A 19,182-nucleotide genomic window follows, 5' to 3' on the forward strand; every position below is an offset into this window, starting at 1 on the left:
GTTATGTAACTACATATTTCCAGCAAACCCAAACCACTTTCCGATACCGATATAAAAGTCAAAATTTACCGTAAAACCCATTATTTCTATCTTCTATCCAACATTTTAAATAGCGCTCTTTTTACGATGGCATAAAGTGCTAAGCAGTCTTACACAGCACTGCTGCCTAAAGTTTAAAAACGCTTCTCTGTTTAATTCTTATCTCTTATCACTCTCTCTCTGTCATAAGTGATAGAATTAAGGTGACAACGTCGAAGGGACGCGACGCAGGTAGGCATATATACTTAGTTCACGTGACCAAGTGAGCCTGGTCTGGCCATCCTGGATCTATAGAAGAGTGTAGAGACGTGTCTGAGTCGCCCTCACGCCGATTCTCAATAAAGATCGATTAAAATATTCAATGATTGATCGATTCTACCTGCAGTTCGCGCTTGACTTTTTATACGCATTAACCGGTCGTATAAATGGTCGCAGCATAACCAATCACTGTGTTAGTGTTGAGTTTATCACTAAGATACAACGATGTGTGCCTTGAGAGTTTCCTTGCTTGCGGTGGCCGTGCTGGTCGCGGCCACTTCCGCGCATCCTACCGCAGACTCGGACAAAAGTGGAAACAGTAAGTAATGTTATAGTTTAAAGATTACCTAATTATCGGACTTACGTGCGTTTTAAGATGTGTTTTAAGCAATTAAATATCTCTTGATTTAATGGTGACGAAAAATATCTAAGGAAACCTGGCATACCTGTGGATTCTTCATAATGCTCTCAAAGATGTGTGAAGTCTGCCAATCCGCATTTGACCAGCGTTATGGCCTAAACTCTTCGCATTCTGAGAGGAGACCCCTGCTGTATGGTACCTACCTACCTATGCCACCGACGGGTTCAGATTATGATAATAATGATGATGAAATAACAGGATCGAATGTTTATTTATGAGTATGACTTTTGAGCTTTAAGGTCTGTTTTCGGAATCAGCTTTAATATCGTAAGTCTGCTTTAAAAAAGTAGGTAGGTACGTCTGGATGTTAATAGCTAGTAAAAACAGATATGTTCGCCTTGTAAGGCCCCGGCCTAATGTAGCGCCGATTCCGGTTTTTGTATTTTTAAGTACTGGCAATGGGCAAAATTAGTCCCTAGCTTCGTTCGACTATTGTGGTAGGTCTTCTGAATTCCATGTAAGATGAAGAGTGGTGCTGATGACGCATTGAACGTGGTCGCGTGTCCATTGCACGTGGTTTTTACACAACAAACTGGAATGATGGCGTCACAAGCCTACCATAATATAACGCAAGTTACCGGTCAGCTTTTGTAAATTATGGAAAGATCTAAGGAAAATCTACTGTGAAAATCTAATATGAAATTGAAATTGCGTAAACATTATAATATTTAGAAATAAAGAACTTATAGTTGTAGTTATACATTGAATTAATTAATAAATTAAACTACGCGTAGATACCGTCAATCTAAATTACAAAAAGATAAATTTAATAGATAGACTTATTCGATTAAACAAAATAAGTAAACAAGTATAATATCGGTATAAGTAATTAAACTTTTCCATTCTCACAACCTTTCCACCTGACACATCATGATATTCATTGTGGTGCAATATAAAATATCGCAAATAAGTATTCTGTTACCTGCTTAAGTTACCTTTAGGTAACAAGCGCAAGTTAAAAATTAGCACTTGTTGAAATCTAGAATTCTATGTATATATAGTGTGATTTGTCAGTGTATTCCTAGGATAAAACGTCCTTACCGGAAAAATTAGGTTCATCCATCCAGTTTCAACGGGTCATACTCATATTTTTGGAGTTTTTTTAATGTTAAATTGAAAATTTGGCCGCTATTCCTTATTTGAATAGCCTTGATCCTAACAAAAAACCTAAAAAAGATTCTGAGAAATTGAGAACTTTGAATTAAAAAGGTTTAACTACCATAAAATTTTCGATTGCGCGTCACCAAACTCGGCCCTCCGCCTTCATCTGTGGCCTTTGTCATTCACCCGCTTCCCGCTACCTTTTTCAGGTCTAGAACTCTAGAACACGTTTGCTCCATCGGCCGTCTTTTAATTACATCAGAGCACGGAGCTGACCAACGTCAGCTCCACGGAGCTGACGTTGTCTGAATCTGCGGATTCTTTGGGCTATGTCGGTCACTTCTGTTCTACCAAGAATTTCCTCGTTCTGGATTTTATCCCTCATAGAGCCCAACGGCTTACTGTTAGTGGCCACGTTTCTACTTCATAGTACACAGATCTTCCACAATAACACCCTCTATGCCCGTATCAGTAGTGATTTTCCGGTGTGTCGCCTAGTGATGCCGATTTACAATTACAATGCATACTTGACTTCTAGGATATGCATATTAGGCGTTTATAGTTAGTTAAGTTACTGTTAAACTACAAGGCATTTTTTTTTTATTGACTTTTCACAAGTTAGGCTTTGTTAACTTTGGACCATAACCTTAATCATGGAGGTATGGATACTGAGTTGCGCAACCCACTTCGCATTTTTTTTGGTGTTCAAAGTTTAACAGTAACCGTTACGTACTTTAACCTCCTATTAGGAAACTGGGCTTTTGTTGCGGTCATTTTCATTGGTTACGGTGTAAAACAATTACAATAGAATAGGTATATTTTTCCTCTGTTCATTTAAAGTTAAAAAGCCGTTACTAACTAAAACCCGTTCGACGGGCTATGACGTTTCCTTGGACCTTCTCCGTCGTCTTTGGCGGTCCTTGGAAATTCTTTAGAGAAAATTTGTACTGTATTAGATGGCTTGGTCACTGGCCTAGTTGTGACAGCGCATTATATGAGTCGATTGTGATTGTCAAGCAACGTTGAACCAAGTCGGTAACTGGATGGGAGACCAGAGGTCCTACTTTGGCTTTTTCGTTCTCTCTGTGCCTCGGACCATCGGTCCCGATTATTATCACTAACATCTGATATCGTTAAAAACCTAAGCGTTGATACAGGATTCTTAGTTAAAAGTTGTATGGACCTGGAACCCCAACGCATTACTATCTCAAGAAAATTCTTACATTATATGATCAAGAGAATGGGGCCTCAACCCACAAGAATGAAGAATACGTAGTAGAGAGAGAGGGAGGGAATACTATATTTATAAATGTTCAAACTGGTCCCTAACTATAATCTTCTTCGTCCTAGAATGTTACCGGGATGTGTTCGGTGGATGCCCTTATTTTTACCCGCAACGGAACGAAGACTTTATATGTGTTTGGGGTAAGAGGTTGTGTTTGTGTGTACGTGTGTGTGTGTGTGTGTGTTTTGTCATGTCTCTATGCAACTTTGAAATTGTGCATTGTGAAGCCTACATCTCTTGAGGATGCCCCGTCCAGTGAAGGAGTCAAGTATATTATGTACGTTGAGTGTGTTCTGTGTGGTGTTGCGTGTTGGTGGTTTATTACTTGCTGCTTCTTTAGTAGTGGAAGGGCAGACGGTGCATATCGCATTAACGTTGTGCCACATCATGTATTTCCGCTAAGTAACCGACTTGCCTGCTACTATCCAGCATTTATCGTGTCTGTTACCCATTTCGATTCAAAATTACAAAAATTTTGATAAGGTTTTTTTTAATTACAAAAGTGAGTATTAGACTCTCAAATAAATGATTTTAGATATATTTGAGGCATTCAGTGGGAACTGCGGTAGCAGGTTTAAAGTACTGTAGATGCAATTCTCTAGACGCAGTCTATAATTAGAGGCGAATTAACTTGAAAGCTTGTGATATTAATTAGAGTAAGCCCACCCTTCCGAAGCCTCCTGCTACCAGACGAGATCACTTATTTAGAAAACATAGATTTCCAAATTCCTCGAGCTGGAATCGAACCCAGGACCGCATTATAATGAAGCTTAAAAAGTTATATGTAACTGTAACTTTTGATTAAGTGCGCGCTCTTTTCCGCGTCAGCGTTAAGTATAATAATTTGTAGGTATAAATGCAAGCAGCATTTACGCGCGCGTCGCAGTTGATACTAGTGTCTCGGAGGTCACGGTACCAATATTAATATTACAAGGAAAATTAACATGTCTTTAAAAGTGTTCGCGTGCGTTATATATGCGTTCCTATGTACCGCTAACGCCGCCGGTGTTCGACATAGATCTAATCAAATACAACCGCTAGATCAAAACATTAACTTTGCAGCGTTTGGTGCAGTGAACTTAAGGCACAGTAAGTTATTATAAAGTAAGGAAGTCGGTTAAAAAACTTTCAAGTGCACTGGTTTTATATCAAACTTGCATGTACGAGTATATAAACAATGAAGTGAATCAAGATAGGTAGATATACAAAATGATAAAAAACAGTGATTTCATTTACTAGATTTTACTTTATGTTTCGTACATAACATTTATTAAATGTGTGTATAATATAATGTAAGTTTAAGTTAGATGTCAGAAGGCTTTAAAATTATATGACACGGACTAAATAAATCACTGAAAGTAAGTATAATTGGTGTGAATTTATAGTGCATTTTATGGTTTGTTAAACAATAATTTTAACTAAGTAGGCATGACTAAGTACCTATGGCTTAACCAGACAGGTAGGTACTTTAATAAGTGCTGGATGGTATTTTTGAATGGAATTGGTGAAAACAAAATTTCGGGATGGTGAAAACTAAAAATTTTAAGGTCGCATCACCGACATTCTAATGATAATCGGAGTGCGATCTAGATGGAAAAACTAAAGTAATATTTGTGGTTTTAATTTACGATTTATTTAGTGATACTAGAGTTAATTTGAAAATCCAAAAAAAGCCACTGTTATTTCATGGTTATAAGTTTTCACTTTTTCGGCAATACACTTGACAGCCAATATTAATCACATCACACTTCACACTATAATATTATAAAGGCGAAAGTTTGTATGTGTGTGTGTGTGTGTGTGTGTGTGTGTGTGTGTGTGTGTGTGTGTGTGTATGTTTGTTACTCCTTCACGCAAAAACTACTGGACGGATTTGGCTGAAATTTGGAATGGAGATAGATAATATCCTGGATTAGCACATAGGCTACTTTTTATCCCGGAAAATCAAAGAGTTCCCACGGGATTTCGAAAATTCTAAATCCACGCGGGCGAAGTCGCGGGTATCGGCTAGTTTTAAATAAGATAAATCCTAAACTAATGCATCCCATCAATATGATTTTTTATACTTAAATCAGCACATTAATTACAAAATATAATATATTATGCTGTCACAACTCACAAGACAAATATCGTAAAAATCAAATGCATATATATGTTAATAACTTTTCGTCCAAGGTAAATGAGCTAAAGAAACATCTTTGAAAAGGTAGTAAGTTGAAAATGTCATCAGAAATAATAAAACTGAGGCCATTGGTAAATAAACTAGGTAGGTATTTACATAAAAACGTTTTTTCCCTCCAGATCAATTCCTGGCTACGGCCATGCAATAGATTTATAAAAAGCAGATCATATTTTTTTAATTCTGTCGCCATTGAATGCCGCGGTGTGGTCCATACGGATATTTTATATTCAAGACGCTTTAAAGACGTCTATAATTATATCATACAGTACCTACAGCATACATTATAATATCATACTATGTTGTATAAGGAAAATAAAGCTGGCATGGCTGGCATATGAAGAATAATAAATACATATGTATATCGAGTCCGTACACGTGTCCTCAATAACATCAATAATTAAATTAATTACAATATTATGACCCATGTCTAAAACCTAGGTTTCAAAGTCATAAAAGGTAGATCCCTCCTACATCAATGTTCTTGCAACAAGATAAATTTGAAAACTAAACCCGACTGCGATCGTCTTAATAACACTGAAATATTAGAGTAAAAGTGTTTCTCTGACTTTGGAGTATTTTAATGTTGTGGTACATTTATACCCATGAATTCAGTATTTTCTCCTCATTCATTTAACACCCCACTCGATACAATAGCAAAAAAATATTTTTGGGGGTCCCCAATAATATACTTTGTTTAATGTTACATCCGCTAGGTCATTTTTTTTTTTGTATAAAATATAGCCTATGTCACCCGGGCCTTTACAACGAATCAATTGACCCTCATTCATCAAAATCGGTCCAGTAGTTTAGGCGCTAAATGGAACACACAGAATCTGGATACAAACATACATACACACATACATACATAGACAGCTAAAATCATTACCCTTCCTTTTGGCTTTGCCGCAGTCGGGTAAAAGGCGTAACCTGATTGTTATGCAGAAGCTAACATGCGACACCCTGACCGGCATATTTTTATCACATAGCTATACATAAATACGTATATATGTTGTGTAGATGTCTCACAGATGGGAATGCATTGAGGTTCTTTGTCTCAGCTGATTAGTCATGATTGTTCAACGTGTAGGAAGTCCGTTGAATAATATATATTTGTACACCTACTGCGGCGCGGCGCCTAAAGCAGTGATTCTGTTTAGGAGGTCAGAGGTTCGATCTAAGTTAAGTTAAGTTTCGGAGTTATGTGCGTTTTAAGTAATTAAGTACTATTTACTTTAAGAGCAAACGATAGTGGGCTTTTCTCCATACAAACGTATTCTGCTGTTTCCTTCGTGGATAATGTCTCTAGAGCAATGATTTTTTTCATAAAAATCTAGGACTCATTAATGCGTGCCGGTATGTTTTCGTATAAGAAAACATAGTCAGGAAATCAGCATACCTGAGAGTTTTCCATAATGTGTCTGAAGTGTTTCATTTCTCAGTCACTTGATAGTTGATACGGTTAGGTATAGTTTATCGCTTTACTTAAGTAAGTAGGTATAAAGTTTGACCGCAACCTGCAGTAGGTTATTTCTTGAGCGCCGATAAAATATAATAACTTATTTTAATAATATGCAACTACAAGTAAGTTCCTATAATATTATAATTATAATTTAATTTTCCTCGTTATAGTTTTTCGCAGTCCGATGTACCCTGTACTTTTATTATTTACTTTATATGTTATTCAGCCCCCTTAAATCTACTCAGCCATTGATGGTCTAAGCTGTTTTACCGTTATTTTAACGTTTATTTAAAGAAATTCGTATACATCGTACAACTCTTGGCCTTTACTAGAACCGGTTTTTAGGACCTGTCTAAATTATCAAAATTGTGATCAAAACACAAGTAAGTAAAGGCCAAAGGCATGGACGTATCGTTTTTGTTGTCAAACCGGTATGATGACCGGCAAAAAGCGAATTAAATCGATAATATAGGCACTTATTTATATTTATCTATTCAAACGGATCACGCAGGTCTAAATCATACGTAATGCCAATACCTAGGTACAAGTATCATTTTTACATTGGTAAAACATAAACGATAAAAACCCTGGTCAAACCACGGAAGGAAATCCATTACACAGCGATTGTATATAATAAATATTGTATCGTACGACACGCCACACAACTTCTATATTTGTTATAGGTTACTGGGTAACCAGCCGTCATATTTTGAAGCGTTGTAGTGTCATATTACCCAAAGGTGCACAAACACTGTGCCAGGACCAATCTGTTAGTCTGTCGCTACGTGCATGCGTGTTACCTACGTACATATTATGCGTACGAATTTGTCTTCTTCAAATGTAACTGTATTGTAATATAAAGCGGTAATAGCTAGTGGTAAAGACGATGGCCTCGCAGTCGGTAGGTTAGAGGTCTCAGACCCCTATATATCAGAAGTTATAATTATATGCGTTAAGCAATAAAATATCTCTTTCTTTAAATGTGAAGAAAAACATCGTGAGGAACCTGCAAGCCACCACCATAATGCACAGAGGTGTATGTCTACCAATTCACACTTCGCCAGCCTGGTAGACTATGGTTAGACCCTTCTCATTGTAAGATGAGACCCGTGCTTAGTGGTGAGCCGGCGATGGGTTCATCATGATGATGAATGCTTGCCTATCTGGAGTTTTATAATATCTTGACGCCACATCACTGTCATCTTGTTTACGCCATTACAAATATTGCTTCTTCGTGGTTACAGATGTGAATAATTTGGCTGATAGCGAGCGGCCGTTGGTCAAAGATGTCAACCCTCAACCAGAACCACCGCCGATCAACGAGCGGTACCCTTCGGCGGTGCTGTTCGGGAGGACCTGTGGGGGCACCATCATCAGTCCCACGTGGATCCTCACCGCTGCACACTGGTTAGTACCTCCTTACCGCCACGTTGGTCTAGCGATTAGCATGTTCGACTGCGGCTGATGAGATCCTGGTTCAATTCCCGGGCCAGGCCAAAAACAGTTACGAAACATCTCTTACCAACGTGGACGGGTTCCGTCCACCAACCAGCTATAAAATCAGATTAATTCTTCGACTTTTCGTCACTGGTCATTAATCAATTAAGCATTGGGGTTTTCTGTCAAGAAATTCTCAGTACTAGCTCTAAGTTCGGAACTTATTGCATTTTCTAAGCAAAAAAGTAAATAAGCGATGTGTCACCCCCGCAACTCGGAGGGCACTTAAAGCCGTTGGTCTAGTGCCTGCTCTCTCTCCGATCGTGTTGAATTTACCGTCCCATCAGAGTATGAGAGTAAGGGGATGAGAGTGAATAAGTGTGTTGCGCACACATGCGCCCTATAAAATCTCCTGCGCACATGGTGAATTTCTGTGGGTTAAGTGTGTGGTCGAAATTAGGTCGGCTAAGTAAGGTCACAATATTTTTAGCCAAAAAGTAAATGCATAGACACAAATATGAAGTTGTTCATGATCGCTTATGCCACAAGTCTATGGCCCTGCTGTAAAGTTGTTTACTTACTGCGGTTTACTCGTAATAATTCATAGTCTACCCGCGATAGCCTGCCCGTGAATACATCATACATTGCTTGTATACATAAACATACGGGTTTTCCTTAATGCCAAAGCAATTAATACGATCGGCTCAACTCACTAATAACTATTTTTATAATTGCCTTTAAGACTACAGTGACACTACACACAAGACCAACTTCCTGTTCTACTTACTAAATGATTGGGAGCGTATGATTGGAAGAAATTATTAAGTTTGCGGCCAACGGGGCACGGGCGGCGCTCCCTAGAACGGTTCAGCCAACTTTTTTATCAATAATATTAACCTATGACTTCCTCAAAAGTTTTAAAAGTTTTGAAGAAGACAAAGCCAATCAAGCTAAGCAAAATCCTGCAGGGTTTTAAAACGCTGAGAACAGTACGGATACTCTCAGGCATGCAGGTTTCCACACGATGTTTCCAAAAAGTTAGAGGTGCGTGCCCGATCGAAATCCTGACCTCCCGAATAAAAAGCGACGTCTTAACTACCAGGCTGTCATTGTTGTTTAGAACCCATATAACCGAAATAATTTTGGTAGCATTTTTACAAAGTTGTAAGAGAAGTTAACAGGCACTACCAAGGACATCCTTCATTTGGATGGCATAATATCAGAACCACAAATCAGGACTAATATCCATGTCAACTTTATTTATCCTAGGTATTTCTTCTTGTCAATTGGGCAGGAAATTGGTCCCATGTGTAGAATGCTCATTGGCCTTTGAGTGCATGAGAACTTCAATTTCTTGGGAATTCTCGCTCCTTAGTACATCTTTGCACTATTTATATTCGCTTATTGCCTTGAGACTATTAGACAATCTATACTTATCACACTAATATTATAAAGGAGAAAGTTTGTATGTGTGTGTGTGTGTGTGTGTGTGTGTATGTTTGTTACTCCTTTACGCTAAAACTACTGGACGGATTGGGCTGAAATTTAGAATGGAAATAGATTATACCCTGGATTAGCACATAGGCTACTTTTGATCCCGTAATATCAAAGAGTTGCCACGGGAATTTTAAAAAAACCTACATCCACGCGAAGGAAATCGCGGGCATCAGCTAGTTAATTATATTTACTTATTATTATGGGCATGCCTAATGCATGTAGAGCGTTTACACGGCAATTTCATCTACTTAGCCGGAATTAATTATTTATTCATAACTAACCGATCACTGTTAGAATAGGGTTACCACTTACCGCCAACCCTAGGTATAGGTTAGGTAACCGCTTCATCTAACTGATTATATTTATCATTATTAATGGAATGCGAATTAAATGCGGTGTTTTGTAAAGTGTTTGTTCCTTAATAAAGAAAAATAATATAAAATCAAGTAGACGAACCTACATAATATTAAAATCATACTAAAATACATAGTATTAAAAATGTTTGTAAGCTTGGATATAGAAGGTAATACCCGGAAGTAATGATCCAATTCTAAAAATTCTTTCACTGATAGATAGCTACATTATCCTCGAGTGCTTTAGACTATAAATTATATACTTATGTATAATGTATATATATATATTATATGACACGGACGAAGTCGCGGGAAATAACTATCTATTTTAAAATCTCACTTCTCGCAGAAACTTAGGTATAAGTACCTAATCGAGAAACTTTGCACAGCAATTACGTTCCTATCAAATAAAATGGGTGATAAATCGATATACTATGGCTTAATTTATATAAACAACAATAAATAACCTAAAAAGAATGAATATAATCATATTATACGTTTGTATGGTAAAGGCGCGGGTTGGACATAAACAAATATGCGGCCAATTCTGTTGCACACAAACTCTAAGTCTTAACTATAATATGCCAGGCCTAACTCTGCTGCTATCTTTTTCCGCAGGGAGCATTGTGAAAGGGATATCAATATATTTATACCTATCCTTTGGTTTAGTTCAGAGGCCGTGTACAACAGCATTTAGCCACAATACAATACCTATGTCTCTGTCTATAGTTAGCTTTAGAATCCACAAAATGAAATCTAAGTAGATAGGTATATCAAGGTACCTTTAATACCTATATCTATTATCAGCCTGTGCAACAAAGGTTTGGATTGCATTTGTAATACCAGTGTAATACCCTGCCTATTTGATTAATATTTCAAAATGTTCACAGTTCAGTAGTCAAATTACCTACCGCGTATTCACCAAATCAATTCGGCCGTGTAGCAACCTGCTGCCAACCGGAACCGAATTTTATCACTCTTATATTATATCAAATCAAATTGTTACACTTTGAGACGAGTTCACTACGACATACCCACAATTGTATGTTACATCATCTTCATCATAATTAACTCCTTCGCCGACCTACTGCTGAGCGCGGGTCTCCTCTCAGGTGATTTAGGCTAGGGCTTGAGCTCCGGAATTCCGGTTTCGGTGTAACTCCGGAGCTTCGAAGGATTACAGGTTCGTTTGTCCGGAGTTATCGTGAAAATGACCGGAGTCTCTATTTTCATATTTTCAGAAGAAAGTCGAGGGTTTTTCAGCGGTTTATATGTAGTACAAAGTCTTCATAAATTGTGCATATGAAATAGGGTAAAACTGATCCAATTTATCCAATGGAAAACCTAATTTAAAAATATATAAATAATCTTACTAATTAATTTTACTAGGTGTTAAAGAAATTTTTATTTTTTATTTTCATTACTTCATGCCCAGACTTTCATTTAAGTGCAGGAAATATTCAAATCAAACACATTATTTAATCATATTCAATTTTTTAATGAAGCTTCAAAACTCCAGAACTCTGGACTCAGAAAGCTGAGCCTCAAAACTCGACTCCGGCGCTGAAAAATAGTCCGATTTTCAAGCCCTAGTTTAGGCCATAGTTAACCAAGTTGGCCTTTTTCATTTTTGGCAGAGCAATTGAGTTTTAATTTGTTTTATTACGAATTGTTTCAGTGGGCTGATAATTTAATATCTGAATTGGTAGGGATAGTTTAGGTTCTGGTGATAGGCTTCAGGCGTTACTAGGTAGTAGGTACCTACTCTATTGGCAGTAGTGCCGCCAAGTAATAAGCAAAACCGATTAGGTCTATGAAATATGGCACCTATGGTATGGAACCTAAATATTTAAACCACGCCTGAAGATTTTGTGATAAGACAATTCCTAGTTCCTACCTACCTTTAAAATTTTACGTTTGTTTTACAAAAAAAAAAAATACTAAGTTATTGAGTCACACGCAGAACACAGGTGTTATCATGGGTTTATCCGCAACCGGCACAAAACATTTAAATACCAATTTATAACATTTTAAACGGCTGGAGTCATAAGCTTCAAGGTCTACCAGGTATTTAACGGCTTTGTACAGATTTACCTATACTAGTCGACATCATAATAAACTAAAAACAAATACAATAGTCAATAACATAAGAGGTAAGCACGTCTTTCAATTAACTAGGTAATTAAAATTAATCGAGTGCGAGTCCAACTCACACACGAATGGTTCCATACCATACCATTATAGAAGAAATATACCTTTAACACTTTTTTTTTAAATTTAATTTTCATGGTGGCATTTTGAAATTTTTATTAATATTTGCTGTACATAATAGCGGCAATAGAAATACACATTCTGTGGAAATTTCAACTCTCTACTTATTCACTTCACGAGATTAATTCGCATCGTATTATGTATAAACGATTGTCAAGCGGGCCTTAAACTATGGACTATTACCTATGTTGGACTAGCCATAGAGGCCAACATAATATTTTAAGGGGCGTATATATAAAATACGATTGCTTTTTCCTGATTCCTGTAGATATATTATATTGGCAACATACAATATAATATGCACCCATTATCTTACCACCTTACCTTACCTTAGTACGATTGTTACCTTGGCTAAGTTTATTTTTATTAGTTTTATTGTAGTTTTAGTAGAACCACTAGGTACAGTAACAAGTAAAAAGTTTTCTTTCTTTCTTTCTTTCAAAAAGGAAGGAAGAAAAGAAGGAACGTTAGGCTAGGTTACACTGGCGATTAAATGACAAATAGGTAGCCGCTTCGATTCATCTTACGGCAATATAATTATTGTACTTTTATTATTGATTGTACACACAAGTGATATTTATATCGTACAATTTTGTTTGATAAATCGAGGTGGCTATTTGACCATTTTAGCCGGTCAGTACCCCTGCGCGCCTAGTCTTTTAACCGTCCGGTCATCCGTTTGTCCATCCCTATATTAATTATCAGTCTTTTTACAGCACGCTGTTCACCGGTGGTCGCGATGTGCTCGCCGGCACCAATAATACGGACAACGACACGGGCGTACGGCGCCGCGTGAAACGACTAGTCATCCACCCTAAATTCACCGTGGGCCCATACTGGGTCAATGCTGAGGCATTCGGCATCAAACAAGTAAATATTTCATCAATTAATATTTATACCAGAATAATTTTAGTATTACATATATAAGATTCTCTAATATATGCACGCCAAGGCCTGGTAGAATGTGTAAGGAACTCAATTAATGTAAGACCTACTCGTACCCACACTCCATTTCCAACGAATAAACCAATATTTATTTATTTGTTTATTATTATTTATAAGAATAAGTAGGTAATTCTTTAAAAAACTAGTCAAGTGCGAGCCAGACTCGCGCACCGAGGGTTCCGTACTCGGGTATTTTTCCGACATATTGCACGATAAATCAAAAACTAATTTTGAGACATAATTAATATGGAAACTATTTATTCGCGGAAAAACGCGCGAACGTCTTCATACAGTTTCCGTATGTCAAAATTCTGCGGAAAAAATCGCGCGGTGATATTTTGCAATGCGGGCTTATCCTTAGCGTTTTCCCGCATTTAGTTTCTTTAATATAAAGATGATTAAATACCTATCTAAATCATCCTTCACCCAATTAAGTGGAGTAATTTACTAAACAATTATTAACTCGCATCGAATTAAAAATAAATCATTGTCAAGCGGGCTGCAAACCTAGTCCATAGGGGCCAAAGACATACCTATTATTTTAATATGTACTGTATAAGGGCGTATATACAAACTACAGGTGTTTTTCCTAATTCCGGTAGCTAATTTCAAAGTGGCTGCCATGCAAATAAAAATAAAAAATTAAAGTTTATTCGGAACCCTTCTTCTTCCAGTCCAACATAAAAATACATATGTACCCTTAAGGCTACAAAATATCTTGTACCTAACATTGTACATACACTTAGGGTTCTTTTTAACCGACTTCCAAAAAAGGAGGAGGTTCTCAATTCGTCGGAATATTTTTTTTTTTAATTGAAGGTGCCTACGCGCATACAACGCTATAGCGCCACGCAGTGCTTATTTTGAAGGTAGCATTTAATAAGGTTATCAGGTGTGTGACAATTCAAGATATGTAAATAAATTCCTAGTGTAAACTAAACTGTGTAATCTCAGAAACTAATGAACAAATAAAAGGAGTTTTTGTTTGAAACACGTGAGAAAGGTCACACTACTTCTACTTTGACCTTTTAAGTTTTACATTAAGTAAAATATTGACTATTTTTTTCACCTACAAGAAGCTCAAGGCTTGCATAGACGTACATAGAAATCATATGGTGCCTACTTTTATGTTTTGTATGGTACTGACAGACTAACAACTACTACTCCTACCTACATACGAGTACTTTTAGGTAATCTATACGCAGATTCGAAAGGAAACGACACGCGCGATGCAGTGTTTTTCTAAAAGGAATCCGCCCATTTAATTTAATTCTGTATCACACGTTACGTTAGGTATATCTGCCGTCCTAACGAAGAGAGCAATAACTAGGTTTCGACTACTTTCGAGATATTCGCGGTTATGATTAGCTACTTACAAATCGTAATATTACCTACATATTGCAGTTTTGATAACCAACAGAACCGAAACTACTGAAGATACAAAAAAGACGTCTAAGGCGAAAATATAGAGCTCATTTTCCTGATTACGGATATGGTCTTAAGTCAATTTGCCCAAAAACTCGACTTATTGCACTCTTTGTTAGGACGGCAGATATACCTACCTACAACGCGAGTAGGACCTGTTTTTAATAAATGCTTTGACTTAGAGTTAGCTGAATGTACCTAATATTAACTGTGTTAAGTGGACATATTTGCGTGTTTAGGTCGGAGCCCACTGGGACTTCCTTCTCGCCGAGTTGAAGGAGCCTCTGCCTCTGGACGGCAAGACGATGGTCGCGGCACGTTTGGACGACCGCGCCAGGATACCCGCTGGAGAAGAGGTCGGCTATGCAGGCTACGGCGCAGCAGTACATGGGGTCAGTATTCTTTACATGAATATAGGGCCGATTTACGTTAGAACGTCATTCCGTCCCGACATCAGTTTTCGCCTTAGGTAACTTTTAATATAGGTAGACCTTCAAGTCAAGAATGAATAGGCATCAGGCTGCATCATCACTTGCCAACATGTCTGATTGCAATCAAGCGCTAATCTGAGGCTGAGATTTGTAGAGCGCACCTAGACTTTGCTCAAACTTAATACACTGTTAAAACGAAACAGCGTTATACCGCTGGTATAAATCTGTCTCGTTTTGACTGAAACTTAAGTCTAAGCCAAGTCAAAGTGCGGTCTATAGATTTCAACGGTAGACCGTACCGAGGCCCCGCCAGGCCGAGCAGTGTTGAGTGCACTAGTCATACACAAGTCAATAGAACAGTTCGGTACCCGCTGTCATGCCTCGTTCGTGCCCGGTTCAGCAAGATTTAGTTCATACAAAAGCATGCTCTAAGGTCTGGCCTGGCCCCGACCAAGGTGTTTGAATCGACATTTATTCGCCTTCTCGACATGAAGGGCTACCACAGCCATCCGATTATAACCATCGATATATTTTATTGAATCACTTTCCATTGACGACCAAGGCAACAACTTCCAGCGCTACCGATCCACCATTGATCGATGGTTTTATCAACCGGTTGATCGATTGTTTTATCAACCGGTTGATCGATGGTTTTATTAATCGGTATCAAGTCAAGGCTACCACATCAACAGATACGCCGACCGTTAATATCAATGGACGTCGTCGGTTGGTTCCACATCTCAATAATCAATCATCTATGGCTACATTGTTAGTCACAACGAAATATAAGCTAATCACTAGTTAGACGTCATGCTCATTAATACAACTACTAACGGTAGTAAATTAGTTAACGATTGGTGTTAATGACGTGACATGTTCGATAAGAAGTTCTAAATTATTTCTTAAAATATGGAGAAGGCCTAAGCGTTGATCCCGAAGATTTTAAATGAAACCACCGCAGGCCACCGCAAGCAAATTCATCCTCACCACCTGGGTGCCTGGAGCATTTTGACCGCTCGTTGTGCCAGATCCTTTTTTCCACGCACATGCAAACTGTAGAATCAACTCCCATCGGCGGTGTTCCCACTAGATTACAACATGTGGTTATTCAGAGCACCAACAAATTCCTAAGGCCGGCAACTCATCGGCGGTTTCTTTGGTGCTACAAATGTTCCTGTGCGGCGGTAATCACTGAACATCAGGTGACCCACCAGCTCGTTTGCTCGCTATTTTTCATAAAATATATAAATTGATATAAAGTCCAGTTATACTCAGATAACCGGAGAAGCCCTATCGGTTCCGAGATATTTATTATACTAGCTAGAACATCTCATGCAACCTTAAGGTCTCGAATAATCTTTTTCACCGCAGGACACGATGCGCGAAGACATGCACGCCATGGACCTCGAGGTGCTCGACGATAGCGAGTGCGCCTCACTGATCGAGTTTGACAAAACAGACATGATCTGCACGAAGGGACGCCCACCTCGTTTTGACTCTGCCTGCAATGTAAGTGCTTTCTCTTTCAGTTTCCATAGCAGAGATGTACCTACTACTCGAAGGGACGGTACCTTCCAGGGAATACAAGCAGCATTGTATTTCTCGGAGGTACCTACCACGGGTAAAAAAAATACCTCCAGAGAGTACGGGTACCAGAGGGTTATTTTTAAAATATGCATAACTAGCTGATGCCCGAGAGCTCGTCCGCGTGACTTAGGTTTTAAATCCCGTGGGATCTCTTTGATTTTCCGGGATCAAAAGTAGCCTGTCACTCTCCAGGTCCTTAATATGAGTACCTACCTATCCATTATCCAAGCAAAAAATCATGTCGATCCGTTACTCCGTTGCGACGTGATCGAAGGCGCATTTATAATATCAGTAGGTACCTATAATTAGTATTTCGTTTACTCTTATTGAGTCAACCTCAGCCTGTGGACGTCCACTGTTGGATATAGCCCTCCCCTAAAGAGTGCCAGCACACCCGGTCCTCAGCCTTGCTCACCCAGCCTTTTTTTTCATCGGTCACGATAGACCGACGGTATAAAGAGGGCGCCCTACATTTACGCTTGCTTATACGCGGTCTCCACTCAAGGACTTTCCGGCTCTAACAGCTATCGCCTCTACGACAGGCATGGCCTTCTCACTGCCACTTCAGCTTGCTAATAGTTTGGGCTATGTCAGTGACCTTGGTTCTCCTGCGGATCTCCTCATATTGAATAATATACTTAATATTTTGTTATTGATTCAGGGCGACAGTGGCAGTGGACTGATCAGCCGCGGCGCCGTCATAGGAGTAGCGTCGTGGGTGGAAGACGACGCGACGACCTGTCGCCCCGGAGCCAGGGTTATCTTCTCAAGGGTGGCCGCTGTACGCGACTGGATCAGACAAGTTACAAAGTTATAAATAAGTTATTTGCCGTTGCTTAAGTTTGACACCATGTAAGTCATTTATGGCGGTTTTAACATTTCGAAGCCATTGCTATTTGCTAAACAATCGGAAGACGTGTCGTTTGGCCAGTCAGAAACAAGAAAACGTCTAACATAAATTTTAAAAGAACTAAAGCAACTGCAGGTGTCCATAACAACCTAAACCTCTGGAAACAGAAAGTTTATGTATTTATTTTGCGATAAAGTTGCTAATTTTGACTTACGTGGTGTTAGAACTAAAACGACACATTATGTGAATAATATAATAATTACTTTTACTAATGTAAAATGCTAAAGAAGCGCGACGTATATATGTAACTCAAAAATGTAGGTGATCTTTAAAATTATTTTAGTGCTCTGTGACAAGCAATCTGCAGACCAATGTGGCGCTTTTAATGATATCGATTTTGACAAATATACCTAAAAGTGAAGGTAGTCGCACACAAATATATAGCATATAATTTAAGAAAAAAATATGTAAAACTAATTGACTAACTTTATCTATGATAAAAAGTTCTTAGTTGAGATTTATGAACCAAAGAACAATAATCTGTACTTTCCCGTTCTTTAGTTAGAATCTTATAAGTTAAAAGACGCCGATGCACAATGGTGCAACAAAACAACTTAGCAATTCTTTATGTATCTATTTGTTCCGCATTTTTTAGTTTTCTTAACGTGTCTACGAAATATTTCTTGTAGACGCGCTAGGAAAATATCATTTTAGCAAAATCAACCAGAATAAGTAGGTACATACCTTACTTAATAAGAATTCTTGCGTTACAATTTAAGTAACCCACAACTTTCTTTTACCTCCTGAATATATCGCGAGACCAGAAAGTACAAAAATTTGAAACTGCGCTTTGTTCCAATAAAATATTTATTAAAAACTTCTAACGATATGTAATTTCGTTCATAAAAGAAATCTCCCCTAGTTAAAAATGTTACGTTCATCATTTTTCTTCTTAAAATTTTCATGGAAATATGAAAAAAATGATTAGATTTTCCGCCAATTTTCTCCGATAGTTGTAATTTATTCATAGTGTTGTGATATTGAATAAATAATACCTAGATACTATTATATATATTGTTATAGTAATAAGTACGTAGTTTTTTAAGACAAATTGAAATAAAACATTTTTATACGTAAATATAATTGCTTTTCTGGTGTTTTACTTCTGCATACCTCGATTGAATAATAATCACTATTTTGTGTACCTACCACCTACTTTATCCCATCCACGGAATGAAGTTAGTATAGCGCTCTCTGTTTGACTTTACGTAACAGAGAGGGCACTATACTAACTTATCCGCGGAATGGAGTTAGTATAGCGCTCTCTCTGTTTGACTTTACGTTACAGAGAGAGCACTATACTAACTTATCCGCGGAATGGAGTAGTATAGCGCTCTCTCTGTTTGACTTTACGTGACAGAGAGAGCACTATACTAACTTATCCAAGGAATGGAGTAGTATAGCGCTCTCTCTGTTTGACTTTACGTGACAGAGAGAGCACTATACTAACTTATCCAAGGAATGGAGTAGTATAGCGCTCTCTGTTTGACTTTACGTAACAGAGAGGGCGCTATACTAACTTATCCACGGAATAAGTTAATATAGCGTTCTCTGTTTGACTTTACGTAACAGAGAGGGCGC

At 38.0% G+C, this 19,182-nt stretch overlaps 1 protein-coding gene across 2 annotated transcripts; it reads left to right on the plus strand.

Moving 5' to 3' along the window:
• The first annotated feature begins 478 nt into the window (after positions 1–478).
• LOC123868872 (scolexin B-like) lies at positions 479–18,674 on the plus strand. Of its 2 annotated transcripts, none has more exons than XM_045911528.1 (6): positions 479–616; positions 7,990–8,152; positions 13,020–13,173; positions 14,913–15,065; positions 16,476–16,613; positions 17,353–18,674. In XM_045911528.1, the coding sequence occupies exons 1-6, from the start codon at positions 523–525 to the stop codon at positions 17,506–17,508; spliced, it is 858 nt and encodes a 285-aa protein (XP_045767484.1). In that variant the 5' UTR covers positions 479–522; the 3' UTR covers positions 17,509–18,674. The 2 variants fall into 2 exon arrangements, with proteins under 2 accessions (XP_045767484.1, XP_045767483.1); XM_045911527.1 differs by lacking the exon at positions 479–616 and adding an exon at positions 3,961–4,193.
• Positions 18,675–19,182: the final 508 nt, after the last annotated feature.

This window comes from Maniola jurtina, chromosome 10 (assembly GCF_905333055.1).
Source record: "Maniola jurtina chromosome 10, ilManJurt1.1, whole genome shotgun sequence".
NCBI classification, from domain to species: domain Eukaryota; kingdom Metazoa; phylum Arthropoda; class Insecta; order Lepidoptera; family Nymphalidae; genus Maniola; species Maniola jurtina.